The following is a 25,998-nucleotide window of genomic DNA, read 5'->3' on the forward strand; positions in this document are numbered from 1 at the left end:
CTGAAAACTGCCTGCTGCACTTGTTCACTTCTGGCAAACACATTGATCTTTTTACTGAGCATCTCTGCTCAGCTGTACGTCAGACAGAAGACTGTGCAATAGGAGGCTGAGCTGTCTGCTGCGGAGACAAAACGCTTTTAGCTTGCTTTCTTGGAACAGCAATTAGCTGTGTACACAAGATGACTCTGATGGAGTCCTGCTCTGCCAAGAGCAGCCTTGGTGTATGAGAAAAGCCCCCCTCCTCTGAGCTGAGCAAGGCAGGTCTCAGACCATAAACAGAGAACCACTGCAAAGCTCAGCCCTGTTTACACTTTAACTGGCTCCACAAATGGACCTTTCTGAGCCAAGTCCTGGCCAGCACCTACCAGTGGAACTTCTTACTAGCAGTGCTCTCTTCCTCCCCACCCCGAAACACAAGGCAGCTTTCTTCCTCAGAAGCAGCTACCAGGAACCAGCCCTGACACCGGCCACCAGCACTGCCCGCTCTGTTGGGGTATGGCAATGGCAGCGGGGCTACACCAAGAACAAGTCCCCTGCCTTCAGACACGCGAGGTCACAGGCCTAGCGGGAGGCATCTTCAAAGATCGCTCTCCACATAACCGCAGGTAACAGTCACAAACACAACACAACTGATTACTAACAGAACAGGCAGTAGGAAACACTGTTTTCTGATCCCACGGTCGGCGATTGCCTGTTCGGCCCCAGCCCTGGTGCTGCTGTGCCAAAGGTTTGTGCGCACCACGCCAGGCCTTGGCAGGGGCTCTGTTCCCAGGGGAACCACAGGAGGAGGCTGGAGCTGCAGACAAGTGTTGTACAATGCTTCTGTTCTACCACCCCAGTGAACCCACGTTCAGTGACAGGCACCAGTAGCCTGCCGAGTTGCCCTCTAGCTTCACCATGCCCTCACATGTGACATTTATAGCATATTTTCTTACAAAAATATTTTCAGCATAAGTGACTGGTTTGGAAATAGCAATGTAGCTCACTGGATCATGTGAGCCTGACTAGCAGCACCACAAGCAGCCCCAGGTTTCCCTGTAGACAAATTCCTTGGTTAACTGCTCGAGAGCCATGAGGTCCTCTCACCTCAGGCCAGCTGGCAAGCGGAGCTGCTTATTCTCAGAGCCTAAGCCAACATCCGCTCACTGCTAACAGGGCTGTTAGTTGTCTGCCTGCACAAGCTGATTTAATCTGGACGTGACATGGTCATCTTGAAGTTCTTTTCCTTTATAGATTACACAATACAAATTTCTTCAGGTTAAGGTACCAGAAGCCACCTGCAAAACTGGAAGCATTCGGAAAGCGTAGTTTCTCTCAAAAAAATGTGGTATTTAGTGAAAGTTTGAGAAAGCTGACAAACACACACCATTTTGGCAGAGTCCCTTGAGAATCACCCTAGAACTCTAATCCTCTTTCAGGTCACGTTCAAATATATTCATGCTATAGTCTGACAAACACAAAGAGACATAATAGTATTAAAATCTCAACTTTATTTGGCCAACAAATTCAGTTCCAATATTATTGTAGCGGAATGCTAAGAACCAGCCTGATGCAGCTCAGGCCTTTGAGGCACTCCTCTGTTCAAGTTCCTCCCCAAAACCCCGTAATTGCAAATGTCCTGTTTGATCTGTTTTATCAGGCCCTCCCACACCACCCACCTGCCTGGTCAACCCATTCAAAATAATGCATGGAAAGTGATTGCAAAACAGTCTTGCATTTGATCAAAAGGATGGCAACACAGCTAGGTCTTGTCTAAGCTGGTGAGCCAGCGACCACCTCCACCCTCAGAGCCTGCCACAGCCAGTGCACACAGTATTCCACCCTTCCAGGTGTTTGGAATAGTCATCTCCAAGCATCTTAAAGCAGAGGGGAAAGGAAACATCTGGCCAGCATGAAGAGAAGCACCTTCATATACACCTTCACACCAGGATGATGCCATCAGCCTTCTGCCTCTTCCCCTAAAATACTGAAGGCTGATTCCAGGGAAGAACAGCTGAGACCGTTAAGGACCCTGCCAGGTGCAGAAATCAACTATGGGCTTTAATTTTAAAAGAAAAAAAGGGGAAAAAGCTTTCTTGGAAGATGTTAGTGGCAAGGCTCCAGAATGTTGGAGCATTTGAACTCATGCTACCACTTCACAATCTGCTTCTACCCAGAAGAACAGAATACTTCAAACAAAAGCTGTGTACAAAAAAAGTACATCACAATAAAAAAAATGAGCCCAGCTGGCTGGGCTGGCTACCTAGTGACAGATCCCTTCTCAAAAGCGAAAAGAAAGAAAAGATAGTCAAGTGTACAGACAAGTGAGGGTAAAGTGTTACTTTAAAAGCCAATCCCTGGATTTCCAGTCATTCACCTTCTCCTTTAAATCTTAATGGGTTTCTGACTCACTGGGCTGCGTAACAGCAGCCAATTTAGTGTCTGATTTTTTGGGTGATGTAGATCAGTCTTCTCTTTACAATTCATCCTTTTGGGTTTTCTGCTCATCATCATCACCTTCCTCAAGGTCTGTTTCTTCATCCGTCTCCAGGTCCTCCAGATCCTGTATAGGTTACCAAGACAGCTACTGGTTTCTGGCACATGAGGCAGATCCAAAACCGAGCACAGAACAGCATCTGTGTTCACTGTTCTCTGCTGCCACATTAACAAAACATCCAGAGACTTCTATACCAAGAGCTCTGAATTTGGGACATTAAGGATTAGAAACCCCTGGAAGCTGGTACCTGCACCTGTAACACCCTCCACCCCGGCAGGTGAGGAGCATCCAACTAGATACACTGCATATGTAGTGTTCATCATACTGCTCAAGTTCCAGGTGCTGAGCAGGAGTTCTCAATAAAGAACAAGCCCTCCAAGTACTCCAGCAGTTTGCACAACAACCAGAGACAGCTTGTGCAAATTCAGAGGTTATAATATCAACAGTTTCCATGCATTTGTGTTTAAGCCTCCCAAGAACATTTATTTCACGCCCAGCTGAAGTGCTGTCAATAAAAGGAGTCCAACAGCCAGCCAGGCTGCAACTGAACAGGTCACATTTTATGATGTGGGCACTTTTGTTCACCAACAATATCCTTTCCTGCCACATTAACAACCCAGGATCTTATTTAGGACTGAGGATTGAAGCTCAGCACCAGATCCGACCCATGCTCTGTATTCTGAAGGCCTAGAGTACTGTGTTAATTTACTCACATCATCAGCTGCCGCCCCATCCTGACCTCCGCTCTCCAAGAATTTTTTGAAGCCTTCTAGTGTCCTTTCTCCATTATAGTCAATTACCTACACAGGAAAAAATGTCAAGATAATGGTTATGGGCACCTACAGAACCACACCCCTGGAGAGGAGAATTCTCTTTCTGAGCAACAGTTAACATGCCAAGCAAAAGGGAATTTAAAAATTCACCTTCACCCATATGAGACGAAGGAAAACAGCTCAGCCACTAGACTTCAGAGATCACTGCGAGGAAAGAATAGCCTGCAGATGAGCACACCGTCCTCTGCTATGCTCCCTCTTTTCCCCATTCCCATTTCCCACCCCCGACCAAACTCTTTCCTACAGCCCAGCCCCCCCACAAAGGGTCTCAGATGTCCTGTAGACTTGATGTGTTCCATCCCTACAGAATGGAGAGCCCTCCCAAAGGCCTTCTCAGAACTCAAGCAGCCAACTAAGCATTTCTAGTGCTCCCTTGTTAGGCGATCTGTATAAAGGTCAGCTGCCTTCTTACATTTCTGCCAGAGCCTGCAGGGAAGAACTTGAGTGTTGGGAAGCTGTGGATTTTCACTGCCTCTACTTCATTGGCTGTCGAATCCATCTTGGCAATGACAATGCTCTCATGGTCCCTGTAGGTCTCTCCCAGCTTGTCCCAGATAGGAGCCAGCTGCTTACAGTGACCACACCAGGGGGCATCTGTTAATCAGAAAAACATAGCTAGTACCACCAACCTAACGAGTTACCACCACTCCTCCTCAGCCCCCACGCCAGACAGAGTTCACACACATCTTTTCAACCGAGGCACTCCCTTTGCGGCTTAGATTCTCCAAGATGCTTTCTCCCTAATCCTGGTCATGCAGTATTTTGGCACTCCTTTCATACCAGTTACTTGGAGTCAGCTGCTGAAAGATACTTACAGAACTCTACAAAGACATTCTTATTCTCGTCAAAAGCAACTTCTTCAAAGTTCTTCCCAACTAGAACTTTGACAGGCTGCTTGTCCCAGTCTTCAGGAAGATCTTGACTCATCAGGTGGGGCTGGAATAAGAAGTGAAATTCAGAGATATGGTTTGCTACACAGCTGCTTGGGATGTACATGCAATCACATATCCTGGAAAACCCAAGACTGACCACCCCCCTCAGTGCCTCAATCATAGGCTGTGAGCAATCGGATGAATCAGTCACTTCCTCTTCTGCTTACAGAAAGTCTCCTTCCCACCCTGAATGAGTGGGAATAACAGGTGCTCTTGTGCAGAGAAGAGCTGCAACTGAGCTCTGTAGGAAGGAAACAACATTGCTGACAGTATCATTCCCACAGGACTGAGTTTAGCTAAACAGTCACTACTGAAGTTGCATACGGCTACCTCCAGCAGATCAGAGCTGAAAGCTTTTTAAACTGTGCCACGTACGTTCACACCTTCCACAGATTCCTGGCAGAAAGAGCAACTGGATAAAGAGCACAGTTACCATAAGCAGCAGAAAGAGCAGGCTCTGATTGCACTCAGGTGCCAGGACAGAGCTTGCTTTCCTACAGTCTTCATGCCCCAGTAGTTTTGCCTTTCATTTCTCAGCGCAAAGCCCACTAGATATTCTGTACATTAGTTGGAAGGATTTTCTCCAGATGACTCACACAACTCCTCACAGGGAGCATTTTTCTATGCTTGCTTAGCCAGTACGTTTACCACCAGCGGCATTTATCTTCAATACCTTGATCTTGCCCTCCAGGAACTTATTACAGAACTCTCTGATCTTGTCTGCTGTGAGGTCATCTGATTCAGGTTTGTATTTGGTCATTTCTTCCTCCAGTGTGATCAGACGTACAGCTGGACATTCTTCTTTCTTTAGGCCAAAAAACTCCAAAATCCTCTGGTTGTCACTGTGGTCACTGTCTATGAAGATGAACAGGATCTTTGGAGGAAAAAGTCAAAGGCAGTATGGTGAAGGTGAGTACCTCTTGGCTAGCGATACTTTACACACACACTTGCATGGGTAGTAGCTGAACTGGCCCCTCTTCCTTCTCCAAGCCCATTAAGAGGGCACCCTGTCAGAGCACAAATGCTGGAGCCGCAACACTTCAAGCAGCGTGCGCACAGACCTGGCACTGGTGTTGATTAAGGCAGAGTCACATTTACATCCGCAAGAAGGAAAGTCAGGAGTTAACTGCTATTCCTTCAACAGTTGTGCAAGCCAGTAAGTGACTCAGTCACCTATTATCAAGGGACACAGGTAGAGAGCGAGCTAGCTTCAAGTCCTCCTCCTCCACAGCTGTTAAGTGGATATAGACAGTGCTACACTTCTCTGCAGGAGGTGGTCACCATTCATAATCCAAGAAATCCATCTCACCTTCCCTTTGAAGTTTCCAGCTGCACTCTTGAAGTTGTCCAGTTTCTCTTGATAGTCAGACACACTTTTTGGTAGGAACAGGAGAATATGAGTCTTGATCTCTCCTCCAAAGATTTTAGGAGCAGTCTGGGGAGTACAAAATAAACTTTATTTCTGGAAGGTAAATCAGTGTCAAGACCAGTTTGGCTCTGCTCCTCTGACTAGACCACAGGAGCCTCCAATACTACAGGACTGCTTTGAACAGCAATGCTTATATGCCTCCTTTCCCTTGTGTTCTTCACACTTCTCCATAACCCCAAACTAGTGTCAGCTCCAAGATAAAACACGACCACACAACCTACAACTTCAGCTTTGTTATATTCATATGGTAGCTATGGGAAGAATCAAGTATCTAAAGACCTACCTGTTCAGTGAACTCTATGACCAGAGGCAATGCATTAGACTTGATGAAGTTCAGTAAATTATCTTTTGTGAGATCCCCTTCAAAGTTGTTACGGCCTTCATCAAACTGCAAAAAAAACCCCAGATATTCTTGCATTAAGAACACTTCCACATCCCACACAAATCTCTTTCAAGTAGTAAGATGCATTCACACCACAGTCACTGCCCCAGTGGATCTCAGCTGCACTTGTTCAGAGCAGACTTCCATCTCTCAACAAGGTCACCACGTGTTCACGTGAAGTCTGTATCAAGGTGTTCATCTACCTGGCAAGCAAAGCCTTGAATCACCCCAAAAGGTGAGCAGCAACAAGACAGTCAACTTAGATCTTGGCATTGTTCTGCACAATCATGAAACGAGTTGTGAAACAGGTCACCAAGAAGGACTTTTAACAGCTGCCTTACAGCTCTGTAGAAGGCATTAGGCAGACCAGTGAGAAGCTACCAGAGCACAGGCAGCTTTCCGCTCTGCGGGAACTGGCAACGTCAGAGCAGACGCACACACTTTAACCAGACAATGCTCCGAAAGAAGTCTGACAGCAAAGCTCGCTACGCGCAGCAAGTAAATAGTAATTTACTCAGCTCTGTGGGATTATTTCAGTCTCTATTGTTAGAGACAACAGCACATGTTTAACACGCACATCGCACTAGAGGTGCCAGTTCCCTTTTTATGTTAGGACATCACCTGTACCCCTGACCAGGATTCTCAGAACCCTCTCTGGCAGCCTGGAAAGGGAACAGCTGTAGAGGACCATCAAGGTTAAAAAGAGGATGTGCAGGATCACACAGCAGTCCCACGGCAGGGCAATGCTCGAGTTACTGGCAGAAGCAAGAGAGTGGACTTGGATAACCTTCTGTTAGAGGAAGCATACCAGCCTCAGCTGAAAAGCTGAGCAAAACACTTAGCATTGGAAATTAACTTTGTAAATACTTTAAAGAGAGTATTGAACATGGCCTTAGCGCCTTCAGAACAGTTGTTCGAGGGCCTTTGCAAGTCTGGACAACTCACAAAGAATAAGATGAGAACAACTAGCCAACAAACCCTCTCAGTTTAGGCCCAGCTAACTGCAGGAAGCTGAGCCAAAGTCCAAAAACATAGCTGTTGGTAAAATAAACCATCTGGTTCTTATGCCCTGGTATTTGGTTACCATTGGTGCTTGTTTTCACCTCGGTTTGGGGTGGACATATTTGAGAGCTCTCATGGCACTACCACGACATCGCACCGAAACAGGAACAAGGAGGCAACGTTCACAGGCTGAAAGGCATCTCACCTTCTTCCTTCCACACAGAGCGGAGCACTTCTGCAGCGTCCCAGCCCTCGAGTGGCTCATGAACAGCCTTTCAGACCAAGGATCCTAACACACCTGACAGAGAAGCTGCCAGGTGCAGAATTGCTTTTCATTCCAGATGTACCCAAGTTGACTACACTCGCAGAAAACAGCTTGAAAATTCCTTTACTGTTAAAGACAGGTCCTGCCATTGCCCCAGTTCTTCAGAAGCAGAGGAAACCGTAACAGAGTTCACAGGACTTAAGGGTTAGAGGATAGTACATCAGATCAAATCAACACAAGTCCATTCTACAGAGAGCTAAACGTGAGGAAAATATACAGGGAACTAAATAAAACCCAGGGTAATAGCTTGTCAGTGCTGGAAGCCCCAGCTATAACCTAGCCACTTCAAAGCAATCTCGCATGTTGCCCTGCTCGGGGCCCGATGCTGGTACTCCCCACAGCCCCAAAGAGACGGTTGGTTTTAGAGGAGCATTTCTATTTGGACTTCAGTGTTTGCCAAAGGACGTGAACAAAAGTTGAGAAAACCCCTGCAAACGGCTATTTCAGCCCAGCATTAGCCATGAATAGAGCACACAGAAAGATTACATACAGAAAGCTATACGTGCGAGAAAAGCAAGATACAGGTAGTAAGTCAGCCAAGAACAAAACACTGCTCCCTTCACCCACCCCAACTTTTCTAGTTGCAAAACCCTGCCATTTTGAACTTGTTAGCCAAATAATTTACTTGCACCCTCAGCCATACTGATCTGAGGGACCTCTGACTGAGAATTTAAGTCTACAAGCTTCTAGCACCACAAAAATAACAGTTTCAGAGGTGTAGTGGAATAAAATATGCTGTTTTAGCTGAACAAAGAAAGAATGAAATAAGAAAGAATGGAATAAGAATTCAACTCTTTAGCCTGTCTTAGGTCAAATTGGTCAGACCGATGACTGATCAGATTACAGATTTAATAAGTCTGAACCCAAAGCAGCTTTCCATCCTGCCTCACCGCACCCATGCGTGCGGTAGCACCAAGCCTAAGGAATCTCTACTTGTCTTCTCAAACCTAGAATTTCATCCCAGTGGCTTGGATTTTAACAGCAAAAGGCATCAGTAAGTTTATTTCCGATTCTGTAGATGGCAAGCATCCCTCCGCACACGATCCAACTGCCCCAGCCTAGTCAGCTGGAACTGCAGGTCCTCCAAGGACCTTTGCTGGAATCACTACGCCGCGGGACCCAGAGCGGCGAGAGAGACAGAACAACTCTCGGACACAGCCGACAACTGACTGCAGCAGAGGTCAATATTGAGTATGTTTAAAAGCAACTTTGCTAAGCCACAACCAAACACAGAGCATCATGGCAAGCCATCGAGGACTTGGCTACCGTTCTGTTTAAGACCTTCGAAGTTCGGGGAGGGGCACAGGAGGGAGGCCTCACTAGTTACAGCCATGAATATTTTAAAGATTGTGCTGACCATTACTGCACTGCAGCCAGATATCTGAGAAACAGAGAAGTGAGTGAAGCAACAGCTTGGACCCAAAGCCCAGCAGCTTCGGGAGGGCAGCACCAGGCCGGGAGACCGACGAGGTTGCCCTCTACCAAGCGCAGGCCCCTCTGCTGCCAGCTGTGCCCTGCAAAGGGACCCGGGGCTCCGCCACCCCACAAAGGGGCTGCAGGCTCCGCTCTTCCCCCTCCCAGGCTCTGAAGCTTGGAAACAGCCAGACTGACAGCACAGGACCTTTTGCTGTTTCATCCAGGGCTGCCCTCATTTGAATCTGACTCATTAGAGGAAAGGTAAGAAGAAGCAGAAGACTCAAGTGTGGCGCTCGTGCTTTGCACCAGCCAGTACCTTCTTGAAGAGGACCACGCCATCCTTGCTAAGCTGGTACTTGGTGAAGACATCAGCACTGGAGGAAATCCCAAAAGGAATGTCATCCACAGCTTCTGCTGCCAGCAAGAACTCCTTTGCAGCCTCTGATGTCAAATCCTGGCGAATAAAGAAAGGTGTCTCACACGGGACGTGTCAAACTGAAGCATAAACATCCCAGGGCTTACCAGCCAGAGAACTGGAAGATCAAGTAAGGCAGGACAGCAAGTGTTTCACAACTTATGGAGAGCCTTCCCCAGCTGTCCGGTCCCCATGGGGCAGAAAGCAGGGAAGGCCCTAGACATACACAAGAGCTTCCCAAACGGAAGCACAAACTCTACCTTAAAGAAGCCAATCACAACCACTTCACTGGAATCCACCAACGTCTCTGCTGCAGCAGCATCTGTCAGGGTACTTGCAGCCGGGCCAGTGCGTTTCTTCAGCCAGCTGACAATATCATCTGCTTCTCTGCCAGCTACAACAGAAAGATAAGAACATTGATTCACTTTCCCCCCCCCCCCGACTAAGTTTGAGAACACAAAACCCCTAAACTTTGAGACAGACTGTTCAGCAACTGGCTGAGAGGTCAAGAAGACTCGAGATACCGTTTACGCAACTCTTTTCCTTTCACTCCTAGTGTAATTAAGCTAATCCCTAATTGTTAAGTCAAGGTACAAGGGGCTGCCAGGAATCCATTCTTCCCTTGCTTCTAGCCCAAGCACGTTCTTAAACTTTGACCAGCAATACAGCACTTCTCCAAGATGCTAGTATTTTTCATGCAACCATATCACCTTTTCCTTTCAAAATCGGTATTCTGGATGTTACCCCTCAGCATCCAGCACAACATGGCTTGGTTTAGCTGAATTCTGCTTGTCTTGGTCTTCCTCGCACCTCTGTCTTACATCTTGTGTTTGCCCCTTTACCCAACCGCCCAAGCATTTTTTCAATTCCAGGTGCTACATTGCTCGAGTAAAGCCAAGCCAAGCAACAAATCACACTTGGGTCGCTTTGCTTTCCTACACAACAACAATTCCATCTGCTTTCGCTCACGTTAGGGATTTCCCCGGCTTTAGGGGAGAAAGCCTGTTAAAGGCAGGCTTGCTCCTCCACGCCCCAAGCACAACACCCACCCGGAGCACGCCCGCTGCAGCGCTGCTCCTTCTCACGCTCCACTCCCTGGGTCGCTGTCACAGTGGACCTTGTCCAGCCGCGCCAGCACACACGGGAGTGTGGGGCCAGGTGCAAGGACCTGCCACCACGTCGCTGCCCTCTGCACCCGAGCAGCAGGGCCAGGCACCGGGCCAGCCGCCCCGGCTCACCTGTGTACTCCTTGGGAGCGGCCTTGTCACCGTTCCTGAAGAACTTGATGGTGGGGTAGCCGCGCACGCCGAACTGCTGCGCCAGCTCCGACTCCTCCGTGGCGTCCACCTTGGCCAGCCGGATCTCCGAGCCCTCCGCCTTCAGCTTCGCCGCCGCCTTCGCGTACTCGGGCGCCAGCGCTTTGCAGTGCCCACACCACGGGGCGTCTGCGGGACAGGGCGTCAGCACCGGCCAGAGCCCCCCGCTCCCGCCCGGGCTCAGGGAGCCCCGTGAGCGGGCACAGGGCAGGGCCAAGGCAGGCGCAGAACCCCCGCCCCGGGTCTGGCAGCCGCCCCCCCGGCCCGGCCCAGCCCGGCCCCGCACGGCCGCCGGCAGCAGCCCCTCGCCGGGCCGGGGGCGCCCGGTCCCTCAGCGCCTCCTCCTCCTCCTCCTCCTCCTCCTCCTCCCCACCGCCCCGGCCCCCTCGGTCCTCCCGGCCCCACCCTCGGGCCCCGGGTCCGCCGCCCGCCCGCTCCTCCCGGCCCGGCGCTCCCGCGGCCCGGCCCCGCGCTCACAGAACTCGACGAGCAGGTAGCGGTGCGCCGCCAGCGCCTGCTCGAAGGAGGCGGCGCGCAGCACCAGGACGCCGTCCTCCTCCTCATCCGGGGCCGCGGTGCGGGCGGGCGGCGGCAGGAGGAGGCAGAGCAGCGCCACGATCGCGCGGAGCCCCGCCATTGCGCTGATGGCGGCGGGTCGGGACGGGACGGGACGGGAGAGCGGCCGCGGCGCCGCCCCCGCTTATAAACCCGCCTCTCCCGGCCGCCGCCGCGCCCCATTGGCCGCGCCGCGCCGCGGCGCCGCCGCCCGCCATTGGCTCGGCCCGCCCATCCGGGCCGCCGCGCGGCTCCTATTCGCCGGCGGGCTGGGCACGCCCACCGCCCGCCGCCGCGGGTTGGCCGCCGGCCTCGCTCCCCTCCCGCGGGCCGCCGTTGGCCCCTTTCCCCGCTGCGTCGGCCGCGATTGGCCAGCGCCGCCGCCTCGCGCGGCCGCCTGCCCTCGAACGTGGCACTCGGGCGGCCCCGGCGGGCGGGCGCTGCGCGTGCGCGCGGCGAGGCGCGCGTGGTGGATTCTGACTGGGCCGCGTCCGCCGCCCTTTGACCCGGCCCGGAAGGGAAAGGGGCTCTTCCGGCGCCCGCGGAGGGAAAGGCCGCGGGGCACGTGACGCTGCGGGAGGCGGCGCGGCGCGCGAGGCCGCCGGGCGGAGGCCGGGGCCAGGCCGGGGCCGCTGGCGGCGGATGGGCCCGGGAGGGGCGGCCCGGCCCGGGAGGGGCGGCCCTGGCCCCCCGGGCACCGGCCAGCGCTCAGGGCTGGCCCCGGGCCCAGGCCCGTGCAGCGGGGGCGGAGGCGGCAGCCGCTCGGCGTCACGGCAGCAGCGCTGCCCCGTTGTCCGCCCTCCCCCCCCGCCCCGCCTCCGGCTGCTCCCCTGGCCCTGAGCTGCCCCCCGGGCCTGGCCCTGGTCCGGCGTAAGGCACCACTGCGGCTCGGGGAAGCGCCGTTCGGTTCTGCTGCAGCCTCGCCGGCCCCGGAGGTGGACCGCGGGGAACGGGGGGAACTGAACGCAGCGCTCGGGTCCCGCCGGAGGCTGGCGGTTGGCCCTCGGCCTCAGCACCTGCTTTCCCCTGCAGAGAAGACGGCCGTGCGATGGCGTGCTCGGGGCGGGGCGCGGGGGGCACCTCGTTCCTCCCCCCCAGGACCGAGCAGGAGCCCGTCGCGAGAAGGCTCCGGTTCAGAGCACGTAGTTCTGTGTGGTGTCTGCTCAGGGACCCACGAGGAGTGAGCCTCGTGACAGTGGCGGGGGGGGGGGAAATCCCATCGCGTGACTCCTCCTGCTTTGCTCTGGCATCTCCTGACGCAGCACGAGAACCGGTCGTCGGGGTCCTGGTTGCTCCCAGAGCTCGGCCCGGGGAAGGAGCGCCCCTGCGCCCCCGGGCAGAAAGCAGCCGGCCTTTGCCTGCGGTGTTTCCGCTGCCAGTGCCAGGATATCGGCGGGGTTGCTACGGGCACCTCCTGTACGTGCAGGCTGCCCGGCTGATAAGTACTGGAGCGGGGACAGGCTCCGTCCAGGCTCCCCAGCCGCACCCTGCCCGATTTGCCAGCTCAGTGGCTGCCTGCAAAGTGGAGCGGCTGCTCTTTGCCCTCCTCCCGCTTCCCCTCGCCAGGGGCTGGGCCCGGTGCCCCAGGCCAGCAGCGCTGGCAGCGTTCAGAGCGAGGTGCCCGCCACTTCTTCACAGATAACCTGGTTGTTCTGTGAGTGCTGCGAGGAGCAGTTGTCCGTTCGGGAGCTTTGGCCAGGTGCGGAACTGACGCCTTTCTTGGGCCCAGAAAGAGTCCAATGAGATTTTTAGATGGCGAAGCTGCATTGAGCAAAGCGGAGAGTCTGCAGGGGCCACTGCCCGGCCGCTGCTGCTCGGGGCTGTGCAGGCACAGGCGTGTCGGGCTGCCAGGGTGGGGAATCGGCTGCTGCCAGAACGAGATCCTGAGTTAATGCTCGGCCACCTTGAAGCCTGTTTGGTTCCACAGCCAAGGGAGCGCTTGGGAGCCGTTGCCCTGAGCAAACCCGGCTCGTTGCCCTGCCAGGGGGGCTCTGCAGCGATGCTCTCTGCTGAAAGGGCCCAATCCTGCATCGGGGCAGTTCCTGCTGGAAAACCCTCGCCTGACACGCTGGCAGAGGCAGGCTTAGCCAGCAGCTGAGGGGAAGTGGCACATCCCGCTGCCAGCAGGTTTCTGGGGCTCGTTCGACGAGGTGTCTTACCACGTTGCCACATGTCAGCGGAGGCAGCGGGGCCCGGCGTGGTGCCGGGTCACCAGTATGCGTGCTCAGCAGCTCTGGCACGGCCAGGGATGCTCACTGACGCCTTGCAGGTGCTGCAACTCTCTTGTTTTTTGGTGCTGGCTGGGGATCTTGCCACTGCTGAGCGCAGCATCCTTGTGCCTGCCTTCCGGCACCCCACGAACCGAGCACAGTTCTCTTGTTTTCTTTAAATCCCTTTAAATATTCCTGAGCTGCAATGCCTACCAAAGGAAAGCCGCAGGGACGGGACACCGCCTGCCCTCTATGGCGGCAGCACGTCTCCTCTGATGTCTCGCTCCCTGCTGGGACTGTCGGCTGGGGCAGCGTGTCACTTGACTTCCATACCTACCAGCTGCCGGCCGGCACAGCAGGTCCAGGCCCGCAGCCGGGGCTCTCACGCGCTGCAAGACGTTAATTTACAAGTTCTCCGCTTTCCCTCGGCCTCGGCTCTCCCAGGCTGCCTTTTGACAGACACAGGTGAAAGCTGCCGCGCTTGCGGAGCTGCAGTTCTGCTGCTTCAAGGCAGCTGCTGTGTCAGAGTGAGCTGGTGCAGCGCAAACAGCCGCCTGACGAGAAAAGCCGCCCGGATCACTCTTACGCAAGCGCCGACCCAAGGTTTATGAGGTGCATCTCCCGGAAGGGGCTGAGGCTTTTGCTTGGAAGCCACAAGTAGTGGGAATCATCCGTCCCACCCAGCCACCGCGTCCTGCCCAGCCCGTGACCGGAGCCTTGGGCTGCTCATGCCTGTGTGCGCTCGTGGGCTCGGCTGCCGGGCGGGAGAGCCCAGCCTGTCATCCTGCAGCAGGGACCACGTTCCGGAGGAAACGCGGGCGGTGAATCACCACCGCAGCCCCTCGGTCCCCGAAGTTACAGTAGGTCGCAGCTGTCCTGCGATGCCCTCCCCAGGCATCCCGCCATTGCGCGAACGATCTAACAGAAACACCAACGTCCAGAGTTTGGAAAGACTTGCCAAAGAGCTGGGAGATTGCGTCAGAGAGGATCTCACCCTGACACTAACTGCCCACAGAGCGGCTGTTGGGGGCCAGCACAAGGAGGGCCTTTGTTCACTTTATCAGCACATCTGGGCTCGCTCTAACTGACATGATAGAGGGTGACGCCTGCTCCGAGCTCCCGCTCTTGTGCTGCCTTTCACGTCCCCGCGCCGCAGGGAGGGCCGCGGGGGCACGCGGCTGGGCGCAGCTTACAGCAGGGAGCAGGACAAGCGAGGCGCACCTTCTGGAGCGGGCTCCGGCAGGCGCCGGCCGCACCCCTGCTCCTCAGCGGGGCGCGCGGGCGGCTCCTGCCTGGCTGAGGGCGCTTCATTTCAGCCCTTGCACTTTCCTGCAGTTTCTGAGGAGCATCGTGTCCTTTAGCTGCGAAATCTGGGAAGCACGGCAGCTTTCCTGGGACCGAGAAGAAAGGGGGCCTGTGCTGTTAGCTCAGTAGGGTCCCTCTTGTAGTCAGCGTTCTGTTAGCGTCGTGAGTCTTTTAGACCAGGAGCAGGGCCGAGCCGCCTCCTCTACAGCTTCTCTGGCGCTGTAGAGAGCTTTTCCCGGCTACGCTTTTCTTAACACAAGCATTCCACACACTCTGTAAACATCCTCAGGCTCTTATCGCACCTCACCTCTCCTAGATCTTGTTCTCCCTCCGATCGCCTCCCTCGTTCTTCTGACTGCGCAGGAATTTCACTTCGTGCCTGCAGCTGGAGTAGGCACAACGCAGGCAGGCCACGGCTCAGGACCCCCCTGCTCCTCAGCTGGCAGGAGACACCCCCCCCCAACTTTACTACCTCAGAGACTCACCATTTTCGCTTCCCCACACCCTTCCCATCCCTCATACTGCAGGCCATGCAGAACAGAGTGAACAGCAAGGGATGGATCTTGAAGACAAACACTGCAACAGGGGCCTCTTGCCTCTTCTCTGGCAAGGACTGTCCCAGATCCCCCGTTTCAGAACTCGGCAAGCCCGGGGATCCTGGTCTTCTCCCACCCCTGGGCATTTTTTTTGCAGAAATCCCCTGTGGAACAGAAGTTCTGCCACTTCCCGCCAAAGACCCAGAACCAGGAAGTTCCAGAACAGGACCAGAACGGACAGCAGATGGTCAGTTCAAAGATTTTATTTAACTGTCATAAAAGGAGAAGCAGACGATGATTCCAAACCTGTTAACCCGGGTCTAGGATTTACAGACAATATGCACCAAATCAAATTAACAAAAATCTCTCTAGGGGGCAGGGCAAGGGAGAGTTAGAGGCAAAGACGTAGCTACGAGAAAGCCACATGTACTTGGTCCCAGTTCTAATACGACCTCAACGTGGTAGGATCCAAATAAGAGGGCTGCGGAGCTGGAACGTGCCTGCCCAGCCCTCAGGGGTTCACGGACCCCAGAGGGCTCCTTCGCCCCGAGCGCCGTGTCAGCGCAGCCTCGGGTGGCAGGCTGGCGCGCTGCAGGGGTCTGCTACGGGCACGGGGCGGGAGTCGAGTGTCAAGGCAATAAATACTGACAGGCCAGGCACAGATTTTAAAGGCAGAACAGATACATAAGGCATTAACCGCTTCTGAATACTTGTCCATTGCAAGCTCTTTGTTGATCGCATCAGGAGAGCAGCTGCAGAAACAAGACTAGTCCATCCTCAGCCCAAAACAGCCAGGAGGGCAGGTGCTGTCCTGGAATTTCAGTGCTTTGCAGCTACCGCGGCTGCAATGAGAAGTGTGAGGTGATGGCAACACTGGTGACTCCCGCACCCACCTGCCTTGCAACCCCCTCTATGCCTCGGAGGCGCTGAGGCTGCCAGAGAGTTCGGAGCTCTATGCAAACAGGGCCAGGGGTCCTGCCAGGCCAGCTCTCTGGACACCGGGAGGGGTGGCCAGGCGTCACCCAGGATGTCACACCACCCTCCCCTCTGGAGATGTCCCGTCTTGGGTGAAGAACGGACCAGCAGCAAAGCGGGAAGCTGTGAATCTTTCCTAATAACCCATGAGGGGCGTGACCAAGATGAGTGCCATGCCAACAAACAGGGGGAGGGTGGGTGGCATTTAAAAAGTGTAACAAGGGCAGGGCCCCCTCCCTAGAGGATACATGTTACACATTAAGGCATCATGGTTACAGGGAACATCCACAAATGAAGCTGCCAGTGTTCCCAGGACACTGACTGGGTGGAAGGGGCAGGCCGGACATGATTTTAGCCAACAAACGGATTCAATAGCTGCCTGGCATCAAAGTTCTTCAGCTACTTGGAGGCAGTAGCTACCCTGAGCTGTGCACAGGAAAGCCAAGCACAGGATCCTACACAGGACATAGGAGTCTCTCCCCTTCAGCACCTACCCGAATAAAGGAAGGTGAGAAGCAGCAAAGGGCCTGGCGAGGGAGCAAGCGCTCCCACCTCTGCGCTGGGACAGCACGGCCCTGGGACGGGCAGCTGGAGATCAGATGCAGACAGCACGGTTTGGTCAATGCACTCAGCGATTCTCTGGGGAGGGGGCACATTACAAAACTGAGCTCTCTGGTCAAATTATAACGGGGGGTGAAAGGTAAGAGGGTTCCAATGTCAGCACTTTGGTACAGGGGGGGATTTCTACGGTAGCCACTGTCTGATTCACGCTCTCTGGGGTTTGGCCTTGGGAAGGGCTAGTCCTTCCAATCCTTCTTGATGGTCAGGTTCCACTCCCAGGACAGGTGGTCAGTCTTATCATCATCTGTGAACTTGGATTTGATGTTGTAGCTGCCCCGGGCCAGCATGCCCTTAGGGGCTTCTTCCATGGGGGTCAGAAACTCGTACTCCTCTGCTCGGGGGCCGTAGCTCCCAACCATGTATTCGGTCTTGTCAACTAGAAGGAGAAAAAGAGGCGTATGGAGGCTGTTTAAGAGCCTCCCCTGCATTTGGGGCAAGGCTAAAGCAAATGAAAGGCCTGTTACTGCTGCAACAATCCACAGAGGAGCTGTGAGAACGTCACCCACATTAACAGCTCCATTCACTCCAGGAACGGCTCCTCCTGCAGGGAGCGATCCCCCCATGCTAGCACTGCTGTCAGCAGGGATCTGTTCACCGCCGCGCTCTGGCGGGGATTACACATCAAGCCCAGAGGTGCAGGTGCAGCCAGGAGCGCAGGCTGCCACCCCGCAGCAGACCCAGAAGCCTTCACACATCGCCACGGGCTCAGCGGCAGAGACATGACTGAAGGCTGTCTCCTCCCATTACGAGCTGTTGGGGCAGCAGCGGGCGAGCCCCCATCACCGCAGTGGAAAGAGCAGAAAGCCCTCACGCAAAGCAATACCTGAGTCACAGAGAAGCACTTACTTTTCACGCCTTTCCGGAACGTGTGCTGGATATACTTCAACCCTGACACAATCTCCCTGTTAACCTGTAGAGAGACAAGCAAGGATTGCAGAAGGCATCTCCTAGACACGCTGCCCACCCCACCCACAGTAGGAGGCAATTTCCTCCATCACACCACTTTTCGGGGCTCAGGCACTCCCTGTGCTGGGATTGCAGCAGTCCGGTGTTCCACTCGTTCTTCAGTTTTCAGATCTGAATTCTTACCCTAAAGGAGATTTTTATCCGGTACTCCACACCCTCCTTCAGCACAAACGCTTGCTTCTTGTAGCTCTCCAGGTCACCTACAAAGAAGGGAGCGGGTTGCTCACAGTATTGTGCTCTGGGGCAAATTTAAGTTGCAAGAGGTGATCAGGACAGTATCTGCAGCAGCAGGGGATGACCCTTACTGCCTGGACAGCATGCAGTTCATCCTTTCATTTTTGCACGGCAGGACCCTCCTTGCTACGCTGCCCACGCTACCTGAGGCGGGCAAGCGATGCCCTGCGAAAGGACACTGCAGCGCGGCAACGCCGTTAATTCAAGAGTGTTCCTTTGTAGACATTTGCTCCGAGGCCGCTGTCACCATCTCGAAGCCACCATTAGTGTCGCTGCGCAGGCTGGAGGACAGCTGGCTCCCCCACCCGGCGGCTCACACCTCTACAAAACGCGGGCTAGCAAGGGAGTGGAAGCAGAAAGGCCTTCTGCTGCGACGGGGGACACAGCCGCTGGGCTCAGAGTACCGAACCCTCCGGTGGCCCGGGCACCTTACTCTGCATCCAGCACAGGGGCATTGCTGACATAGGAGGACTTGCCCACCATGCCAGCGGTGCTCCGGCGGGGCCTTCTGCCAGGCTCCACACCAAGCCAGCTTTGACCTGGGAGAAGGGCCGGAATTCTTTCCTAGCTCACCTGTCAGGTCCAGCTCCAGAGGGCCAGGAGCAGTAGCGCAGACCAAAGTCAGTTTGGTCACCACCACATTTGGAGCATTGGGATCTAAAAGACAAGCAAAAGGGCTGTTAAACACCCATCCCTAATACCAACCAACACAACTCCTTTTCCTTCCAGGGCACTTCTTGAAAGAGCAAGAAAACCAGTGAGAACAACATCCCCCTCAGTGAAGGTCTGGGCTTCCCGCTGCGTTAGGCCCAGCCCACAGTCTCCCCAAGACCATCCCCCTCTAAAGGCAGAGAGTGTCACCCCTCGGCCCCTGTGCCTTATTCCAAGGGCCAGAGATCAGCACGGGAGGAGCGCAGACACGTGCCTTTATGCTCCCGGCTGTGCTCGTGCCGAAGCGTAAAGAGCTGGGAGGAGAACAGCTCCCGGACAGGAGCAGGGATGAGGCCGGAGGTGACTGATGGAGCTCTGGCTCGAGCGAGGCATAGCCACGTCCTAGGGCTCACCTGCAGTCACAGTGACGGCACCGAGCAGTGCCTCCTTGTACTTGCGCAGGCTCTCATCATCCTTGTCGAGCTCCTGGATCTCCTGGATGCTCTTCTGGGCAGGTGGCTTATAGTTGACGGAGTGTTCGTCCTCCTCATTTTCAGCTGCAATCTGGGCCAGCTGCTCCGCCGTCGGCTCCTGCTCTGCCATCCTCACACACGTGAGTTACACTGAAGTAGGGAGGAGAAGTGTAACTGCACCCACCTACTCCACCAGCGCGGGCTCCTTCCCAGCAGCGCAGCCCGGCAGCACCAACCAGGCTTCCCCAGAACTGCTCCGCCGTGACTCCACAGGCTCCCTCTCTCACTTGGGCCCTTCACGGGCTGTCCCCAGGGGTCCCTCAGGGGACACAACCCTGCCAAGTGCCCGTACCCCGCAGCCCCTGCAGACTCCTCCAATAGGCCAGGTCTCGTATTCAGCCCATGGAGGCCCACGCCAGAGCGTTCATTCAGCCATGGAGGCCCACGCCAGAGCATAGGAAAAATTTGACCTCGGTGCTTTACTCATGAGCTGGAACAGGTAAATACCCCAAGCCATAGAGAAAATGCTCTCCTCCACAAGAACAACCGGGTGAGGCTCTCACTCATAATAAACCTGAGCCCAGAATAAACCCAGTTCAGTTCTGCTCTCTACAACAGACGATTCCAGCTAAGAATAGGCCTCTGCCCCGCCACTGGCACAAATGCCAGGAGCCTCTGCTGCAACCTGGAGCTCACAGTTTGTAACTCAATCAGATCAGTCTGCTCTGCGCCGGGTGCCTCAGAGGAGTGGAATGAGACACCTGGTTCAGCTGATCTCATGCTCAGTCCTTTTCAAAGATCTGTGTCACACACGGCCAGTGAAACAGTTAATGGATTAAAAACATGTGCCAAGTTTGGCTCGGCTGTCCAAGACTCTAACCAGGAAACACCCAGCTGCACGCTGAGGGCTGGTGAAAGGTGATGCCAACACCCCGTTAAAAACCTCGGTAAAAGCCGATGACGTCCTCGGTAATTCCTGATGTTCCACAGGGCGTGCTGTCCTAAGGGTCATCCTACGGCAAATATCAACTTGGACTCTCCAAAGACTCAAAAAACTCTTTAGTGACAGCTTTTGAAAGGCTTCTTGTACAAGCAAAGCCCTTCACAAATGATCTGCTGATGGATCCAGGTGTTTCTGTCATTACCTGGCATTCCCGCATCCCGTCCAATATTCCTGCCTGGAGCTCTGCGCTAGCACACGCGACTCACAACAGGCCACGGAACTGCATTCACTGCTCTGGCATCTAGTTTCCAAATAAATCAAGAACTACAACATCTGCTACAAATACAATGCACGCACACAATGTACTTAAACACAGGCTTAATTGTGATCTACATGCACCTGAAGCTTCTCATACAGGTTACACTAAGTAAGTTAACCATCATCCATTCTTTTCGTCTTTGAGCTAACTGACATCATAGCACACAGTTCAATTATTCTATTTCTACCCAATGTGCCACCCAGAGGGGGAAAGAAAGACCTCGGCGCTGACATTAATCACACACAGTTTACAGAGCACATTTGATAGTGACTCAAGGCGAGTTCTGCAGATGCCGGAGCCAGTCTGACTCCACGTCCAGTTCGAGCCTGGCAATGCCTGCAACAGCAGAATGGTGGAGGTGCCACCTGGGCTCCACTGACGTTTTTAGCCATAAATACTACGAACGTTTGGTTGGGGAACAGGGCAAAGGAGACGGATTAGACACAGAAAGTGAAATTTTGCACATCTCCGCCAGAAGAGAAGACTACGGCAGACCTATCAGCAAATATGCAGAGGAGAGAGAAAAGGAAAGGGGGAGGGAGAACCGGCGACCAGCCCACCTGCCAGGATTCTCCGGTGAGGCGCCGGCCCCAGCTCCCAGGGAGCCGGTGCTGAGGCGGAGCTGCAGCCAGGCCCCCGGTGGGGACCCGCTCCTTGCTCACTGTCAAACCTGAGAACAGACTTGCTGACTCGTCCCGGGCTGGCAGTGCTTCCCCAGAGAGGCTGGCACGGCTCTCGGGGTGTCCTGGGGGTAGGATACTTGCAATGGATGCAACTGGTGTTTCTGGGTATTGAAGCTTGACTAAGATTTATCACCAGACAAAGGTGGGGGGACGATGTGACACTTTGGGGTTATTACAAGGACTTTGGCCCTGCGTGGCACAAGCGTGTGCGTAGAGGAGCTTTTCCCGTTGTACCTTTGCACTTACAACTCCCAATCACCGCCGGTACTGACCCCTACGCTTTACAACAAACAGCTGGCCCTTCTGCATGGCATTCTCCAATATCCTGGCACTGATTTCACCCTGGTATCTCTGTATCAAACCCAGTCACTTCCTTTGTGCTCCTGTCCAAAAAAGCCTCCAGCCTCGAAGACTCCCAGAAGCGTTGAGCAAACACTCACTCAAGCATCTGTTCTACTGCTCGATCCCCTCAGTGCAGTCCTTTGTCTCGCCTCCAGGCTAGATTTCACCTCCCAAGCACTACAGGTTGTTCTCTCTCCGTACGCTGAAGAACTCCTGGACCTTCCTCCTAAGCCACCCGTAGCTTTCAGGAAGTGGAAGTGACAGACTTTCAGCGAGGCCTTTAAAGAACTGAAGTCCCAAAGTCACTGACTTCTGTTGACTCCCAAACTCTCTGCGATTGAGCCCTCTTTGAAAGCATGAATGTAATAAACAGACGCACACGTGGCAGACGATCCACCAGGATCCACATGCACATCCCCGACGGTGCCGGGTCCCTTTCCATGGCATTCACGTCCGCAGGTGTATGCCACCTTCCAGTTTTCAGACCAGAGACAAAACTTCTAACAAATGGCCTGATCAGCACCTGCGACAGGCCACAGGAGCCATCAGCCAGCCTCTCCTCGAACAACCAAAGCTCGCCGAAGCCAGCACTGCGCACGCGGCGAAGGATCACCACCGCAAGGTGAATAGAGCAGCGCCAACCACAGTGCAGCTCCCAACAGCAGGGTCAGGTCTGGAAGATCGCTGCGCTCCGCGCAGGAACAGCCCTAGCGTTAAACAGTACCAATTTCTAGCAGCTGAAACAGCAGCCGATTTCCAGGATCAGGTATCCTATCCCGATCAGTTAAGAAATGCATTAGTTTGGTCTCACCCAGGTATAGAGCTACCACTCATTGATTACCAACCTCCAGATGTAATAGACGGGGCAACAGTTTCCTCCCACACATCACCAGCACCCGATCTTCATCAGCTCCGTTAGGGTAACCCCTCCCACAACAGGTATTTAGCAACAACCATACCATAGAGGGCACGGGGGGAAAAAAAAAAAAAACACACACACAACCAAAAAAAACCAAATCCCCAGCTCTTGGGTTGCGTTCATATGCCTCTAGCCTGAACCCTGTGATCCAGAGCTAAAGAAACAATCACGCACACACCACCACACGGATTAATCAAGAACTACCCCAGCCCTCCCAGGATCTCTAAAACGACGGAAACCCACCAGAGACAGAAAACGGCTCTTCAGACCAACACAAAGCACTATTCCAACCAGGAATAGTGGCTCAGGCCAGGCCAGGGTTCAGCTCTCTGAGGAAGCCCTGGAGAAATACCACTTCACCTCTTCCAACAGGCTTCCCCTGGAGCAGCAGCCAGAAGAACATCATCTCTGACCAGGCTGCGCCAAAGCCACTGCTGCAGCGCTCCCGAGAGAGGAGCGGGCTCCTGCGCCCCGGCCGGCTGCGAGGGTCGAGAGGCATCCTGTGACACAGCCGGCGGGGGCCGGGCTGCAGCCGGCCGGCCACCCCCTCCCGCACAGAGCGCTGCATCTCATCGCCACGGGTCACAGCGCCTCAGCTACTTCTCCAAACACGCAGCCAGACAGGAAGGAGACTCCTGATCGCATCAAAACTTTCACGAGGGCCTCAACCTCGCCCTTCAGGCTTCTTAGACGAAGCATTTATTACAGCTCAGGATTAGTAAACCAGAGCTTTTCCTGGTGTGTGAAAGACCAGCCATCACACTGCCAGACAAAGCGAAGCCAAGGGACTTGATCGCATGTGAACTGCCAGGAGAGAACTGCACTCGCGTATCCCATCCGTGCCGTGCTGAGACCCCCAGCAAGCACGCACCGACACGCAGAGGAGAGGGGACCTGCAACACAGTCCTTCAAAGGGCTCAGCTCCTTAACGAAAGCCTTCCCGCTACGCTGCTGACCTGCAGCCGGGCGCAGGTGCCTTACGGGAGCTCAACACCTCAAACCTCAGGCATTGCTCTGAGGCGTTTGGAGGGAAATTCCTCTTCAGCTCCTTTTGACGCTCAGGAGTTGCCCGGGTGCCCTGCTCAGCACCTCCGCATGGTGGCTCTCCGGCTCTTAAGACTCAGCCGCGTCGCAGAACACTAGAGCTGGTGCCTCCGCAGCTCCTGGGGGCTCGCTGCTCTGCCAGACGCCACAGACTCGCTGTGAGCCCTGCCACGGCCGGCAGGGAAGGGGACTCCCAGCCCGCGCTCAGCCTGAAAGCAAATTACAGGAGGTGGGCTCCTCGGCCGTGGAAAGACGTCTAGGGAAACAGCCCTAGGCTCTTCTCAGATCCTGGCAGACCACAGAAGCCTGCAGAAGACAGCAGGAGGCTGAATCGCTTCCCACCTGGGAATTTGCACTCAGCTGCCTTCACTGCTTCCTCAAGTCAGCAGTTTCTCCTGGATTCTCTCAGCATTTTTCGCGTAGGACCGAGGAGCTAGCAGCAGTGAATGCAAGAGCCCCACCTTCTGCCAGAAAGAAAAACTGCTAGGAACATAACCCTGTTTGTTTTCGGGCAGACAGCGGTAAACAGCGACTTCTTCATACCCCGGGATCAAGATCCCACGGCACTAGTGAAACCAGAGTTAGTCAGAGTCTCTTCAGATGAGCTATTTAGCTTCGGATGTCCGTTAGGCCACAGCGCAGCCGTGGACACGCAGCAGTGCCAACTCGAGCGGTCCCCACCCTTCCTTCTCCCCCCCACGGCACAAGGGAAAGCTTGTGCAGCCACACGGCAAACTCAGTTGGAATTTGATCCAGTTAATAGTCGTTTCTGCAGGGCCATTTTCCAGCCAGATCAGTTCGCTGCTCCGGCTCACTATGCAGCTACAAGCGCTGCTACACTGTAAGGACAGGGAGCCAGAACTGCTTAAACCGGCTCAAGCTGCGCTGCTGCTCCACGCATACAACGGCAGCTCGGGAGGCCGGATCAGAAATAAACCGGGCTCGGATGGTTCCCAGGGCAGCGGCAGGGGAGGGGAGGCACATCAGCGGCAAAGGAGGAACTGGTGACTCACTGACACTTCCTGAGGCCGAGCGCTGCCCTCTGACACCACCCGGGAATTCGGAGGCAAGGGGATGTCCAGACAATGCCGCTGCCCCAGTCGCTTTGTAAGAGCATCCCAGAGAACTCCCATCTTGCCTGATCCCTGCCACTGGCTCGTGGCTCTGGGGATGAAAGACTCTGGAAACAGTCTGCTGCCTTTCAGGGACTCGGCAGTTTAGAGAGATAGTATTTTTTTTTTATTTGTATTTTTTTTGCTCGTGACATAACCCTGGACTGCAGTTCACCTACAAGGCATTACCTGTCAAGAGCAAAACCAAAGGCACGAGCAGACAGTTCCATACGCTCACAACTTCAGAAGTTTAAAAAAATTCTCGCAGTCCTACACCCAGGATGCAAACAAGCGACGTGGGTAAACGGGCTGCGGTCTGGCTGCAACCGCCATCCGTGCAGTGACCCCGGTGCTGCAGCCGCGGACACCGCCAAGAGCGTGGCCCATCCGTACGAGTCGCCACTCGTCCCTGTAGTGGAACACCACAATGAAACCGTCTCTGCTCAGCAGTTACGGGACAAGAATACCCGCACTGGAAGAACGCTTGGACAACCAGAGCAACAACGCACTCTGGACTGGACCCGAAACCCTCAAGGCAACAATTTAGCCGCTTAGCGTGGCTGGGAGTTCTTCTCGTCTTAAGAAAAGGAAGTTGCGACCATCAGACTTGTTGCAAAGAGCCTACGGAGCCGGGGGAGAAAAGGCCGTCCTTCTGGCGAGGCCGTAAAGGAAGGAGGAGAACCGATACCTCCGGCAGGAGCCAAACTGCAGTCTTTACGCACGTTGCCCCAGCTGCTTTAAAACGCCCCCTGCCTACAGCCTGAAGGGGGATAAAACGGGCTCTTTAATCACTCTGACAGGGGAGGAAATCGACCCCGAGGAAGCTGCTTCCCAGTTTCTCGTTTTGTAACTCGAAACCATTTGTGGAAAATCTGTTTGCGACAAGCGAGAGCGCTCGCACCCCCCAACGCCCTGGAAAGCGAAAAGGGCCCAGCGTTCCTCTTCGCCGGCCCCCGCCGCCCAGGCAACCAGAGAAACCCGAGGGCAGGGCTCGGAGCAGCCGCGGCTCCTCCGGGGAGCGCGAGCCGACCCGGACCGTCCGTGTTTCGCCCCAACTGCGGGCCTCGTGCCCCGAGAGCTCCGCTCCGGAGCGGCCCCGGCCGGGGGACAGCGGCTCTCCCCGGCCCTTAGAAGGTCGCGCAAGGGCACTCGGGGCCCCGTTCCCGCACCGCGGCCGCGCCCCGGCCCTTCCCGCGTCCCGGAGCCAGCGGGGCGCGGTGCGGCCGGGCCCCAGCGGGGCGGAGGCGCGGCCCCGCCACCCGAACAGCCTTCCCCCCCCCCCCCCGCCCGCCCCCCGGACCTCACCGCCCTCAGGGAGCCGCCCGCCGCCGCGGCCCGGTCCCCGCCCCGCCCTACCGGCCCTGCTTGCTCTCCGCGCTGCGGTGACAACGCCGCCGGGATCCGCCCAGCCAGCCGCCCGCGCACCCCCGCACTTCCGGGACACGCCCGTCACTTCCCGTTATACAAGGCTCGAGCCCCGCGCCTCACTTCCGGCCGCGGCCCGGCGCGCCGATTGGCCCAGGGGATACGCGCGCGATGGCGGGAGAGACGATAGAGTCGGGGCGGAGGGGTAGAGCGCCGCCG

At 55.1% G+C, this 25,998-nt stretch overlaps 2 protein-coding genes across 2 annotated transcripts; both read right to left on the minus strand.

Annotated features, from left to right (window-relative positions):
- Positions 1–1,470: 1,470 nt before the first annotated feature.
- Positions 1,471–11,198, minus strand: P4HB (prolyl 4-hydroxylase subunit beta). The gene is made up of 11 exons (XM_076353908.1): positions 11,004–11,198; positions 10,449–10,655; positions 9,471–9,604; positions 9,112–9,249; positions 5,954–6,058; positions 5,551–5,676; positions 4,915–5,115; positions 4,125–4,245; positions 3,722–3,903; positions 3,190–3,276; positions 1,471–2,542 (listed from the first exon to the last, which is right to left on the minus strand). Exons 1-11 carry the CDS (start codon positions 11,161–11,163, stop codon positions 2,456–2,458), a joined length of 1,548 nt encoding a protein of 515 aa, XP_076210023.1. The 5' UTR covers positions 11,164–11,198; the 3' UTR covers positions 1,471–2,455.
- Positions 11,199–15,379: 4,181 nt separating this feature from the next.
- Positions 15,380–25,847, minus strand: ARHGDIA (Rho GDP dissociation inhibitor alpha). The gene is made up of 6 exons (XM_076353935.1): positions 25,771–25,847; positions 18,993–19,202; positions 18,502–18,585; positions 17,818–17,894; positions 17,575–17,638; positions 15,380–17,104 (listed from the first exon to the last, which is right to left on the minus strand). Exons 2-6 carry the CDS (start codon positions 19,180–19,182, stop codon positions 16,905–16,907), a joined length of 615 nt encoding a protein of 204 aa, XP_076210050.1. The 5' UTR covers positions 19,183–19,202; positions 25,771–25,847; the 3' UTR covers positions 15,380–16,904.
- Between the last annotated feature and the right edge of the window lie 151 nt (positions 25,848–25,998).

The sequence above is a fragment of the Aptenodytes patagonicus genome, chromosome 16 (assembly GCF_965638725.1).
Source record: "Aptenodytes patagonicus chromosome 16, bAptPat1.pri.cur, whole genome shotgun sequence".
NCBI classification, from domain to species: Eukaryota; Metazoa; Chordata; class Aves; order Sphenisciformes; family Spheniscidae; genus Aptenodytes; species Aptenodytes patagonicus.